The sequence below is a fragment of the Aplysia californica genome, unplaced genomic scaffold (assembly GCF_000002075.1).
Source record: "Aplysia californica isolate F4 #8 unplaced genomic scaffold, AplCal3.0 scaffold00141, whole genome shotgun sequence".
Classification (NCBI taxonomy): domain Eukaryota; kingdom Metazoa; phylum Mollusca; class Gastropoda; order Aplysiida; family Aplysiidae; genus Aplysia; species Aplysia californica.
This window is the reverse complement of record NW_004797411.1, coordinates 1,392,251-1,394,330: the sequence shown is the minus strand read 5'-3', so window position 1 is coordinate 1,394,330 and position 2,080 is coordinate 1,392,251. Positions and strand designations below refer to the sequence as shown.

At 45.0% G+C, this 2,080-nt stretch overlaps 1 protein-coding gene across 1 annotated transcript in view; it reads left to right on the top strand.

Annotated features, from left to right (window-relative positions):
• LOC101862573 (chitin synthase chs-2) overlaps positions 1 to 2,080 on the top strand; it is a gene marked incomplete in the record, with an annotated part of 89,177 nt that overhangs the window by 30,141 nt on the left and 56,956 nt on the right. The window contains 2 exon segments of the mRNA XM_013081678.2: positions 31 to 201; positions 1,480 to 1,552. Coding sequence (XP_012937132.1) covers positions 31 to 201; positions 1,480 to 1,552 — 244 coding nt within the window.

The window sequence follows — 2,080 nt, the reverse complement described above, 5'->3', positions numbered from 1 at the left end:
AATGATTAAGAGAGTCTTTTGTCCATTCAGGTGGGACATTTTCCAGACAGACAGTGACCTTCCCAGCTCTTCGTCGTCCGAGCAACAGGTGTGGAAAGCGGTCAATGCAGTGGTCAAGCTGCTGCTCATGGGACTCTTCTTCTGTCTCGTACTGGGCACAAGCGTCCTCTCCAAACTCACCCTACTGGCCATGACCTACAGGTGGTTATTTTGAATAAAATTTCATGGTTTTACATACTATGTTAACCGCACCCTCCCACCCCCCCCTTCCCCAACCCCCTCGAGCTCAACAGACAAATGCCCTATGGGTTTATATAAAAAATCATATAATATCACGTTTACTCGTCTTATTGACACCTTCCTCCCTCCCGGAAATCAACACACCGAACAAGGGGAAGTTTGAGAATCAGCGTCAAGCGTAATACAGTCGGCCACCTGCTGTATAGACAATCTCTTGTGTAAATGGCCACTTCCCATTTCCTCTGTTGCATTTATTTATTTCTATTTTTTTTTAAACCTGTTATTTATGTATTATTACATTATTTATTAATGACCCTGTGTAAGACAGCTACCTGTCCAACACAGCTATTTTTCATCGACAATGGACAACCGTCTTAGACAATTTCGGCCGTACACCACTTAAATTTATATTGCCCTCACCCGTATCCCCCCCCCCCCCCAGAAAAACAGAGTCTCGATGACATGACTTTATATAATACATACATCCAATGATTCTACTACTACTACTACTACTACTGCTACTACTACTAGGGGGCTCTCGTGGCCTAGAGGTTAAGGTGTTGGCCTCTCATTCAATGGTCCCGGGTTCGATTCCGGGTAGCGACCAAACAATTTTCTTCTCTAAAATTGTCTCCTTTCACACCCATTCCTGATCTCTAACAATGTTCTGTTGTCTGCTTTCATTTCCACTTTCTGCCCCCACCCCCCACCCCCTCACCTCCTTTGCCCCCTCCTCTGGGCTCCTGACTCTTTCTGCAGCCTTTCTACTGCTACTCCTTGGCTCTTCCTAACTGCTGTCTTTCTGCCACACCCCTGATCTGCTGGTAGGAAAGATCTACACCTAGCCTTCTCGGACAAGGGCGAAAAATCTCGGAGGGCCCGTGTGCAAGTTGCGCGCGTTAAAGATCCCTTGGTGGTCTAAAATCGATAAGAGTAGGCTTCGGCCGCCACCCGGGCAAAATTCAAAATTTCCTACCAACGAAAAAGTATTAGGTGTGTCCCGCGCGCTCATATGACCTTATGCAGTTGCGAGCGCCGTAAAATCCTATACTAAACAAACAAACAAACGATACTACTACTACTACTACTACTACTACTACTACTACTACTACTACTACTACTACTGCTGCTGCTGCTGCTGCTGCTGCTGCTGCTGCTGCTGCTGCTGCTGCTATACTAACAAAACACATAAGAATAATAACATTAGTCTATATCAAAATTCGGTTGTACTGTTTTCAGAATCAACCCAACTGGAAAAGCAACAATGTTTCCCCCAACTGAACCAGGAGGCAACGATACGATCATTGTTAAGGTAACTGATGAATGTTATTTTGATTTGAAACTATCATTTTGGCGTTCTTACAGTTTGTCATATAGTGTCGAGATAGACTACGATTCTTGGAGCTTAGGGACTTTTGATTAATTTTAATTTTTGTGTTTGTTATTTTGAACAGGTCTCCCTCCTTTCCCAAGTTACACAAACTGACGCAAATTAACACTGTCACACACACGCACACACACACAGACACACACACACACACACACACACACACACACACACACACACACACACATATATATACACACACATATACACATATGGCGCGCGCACGCACACACACAAACACACACACACAAACATCCAAAACACACTCACACATACACACACACACAGACACACACACACACACAAACACCCCAAAAAGACACACACAGGTGCGAGAGACAGAAAACACACACATACAGAGAGAGAGAGAGAGAGAGAGAGAGAGAGAGGGAGAGAGAGAGAGAGAGAGAGAGAGAGAGACAGACAGAGAGAGAGGGGGGGGGGGATAGGGTG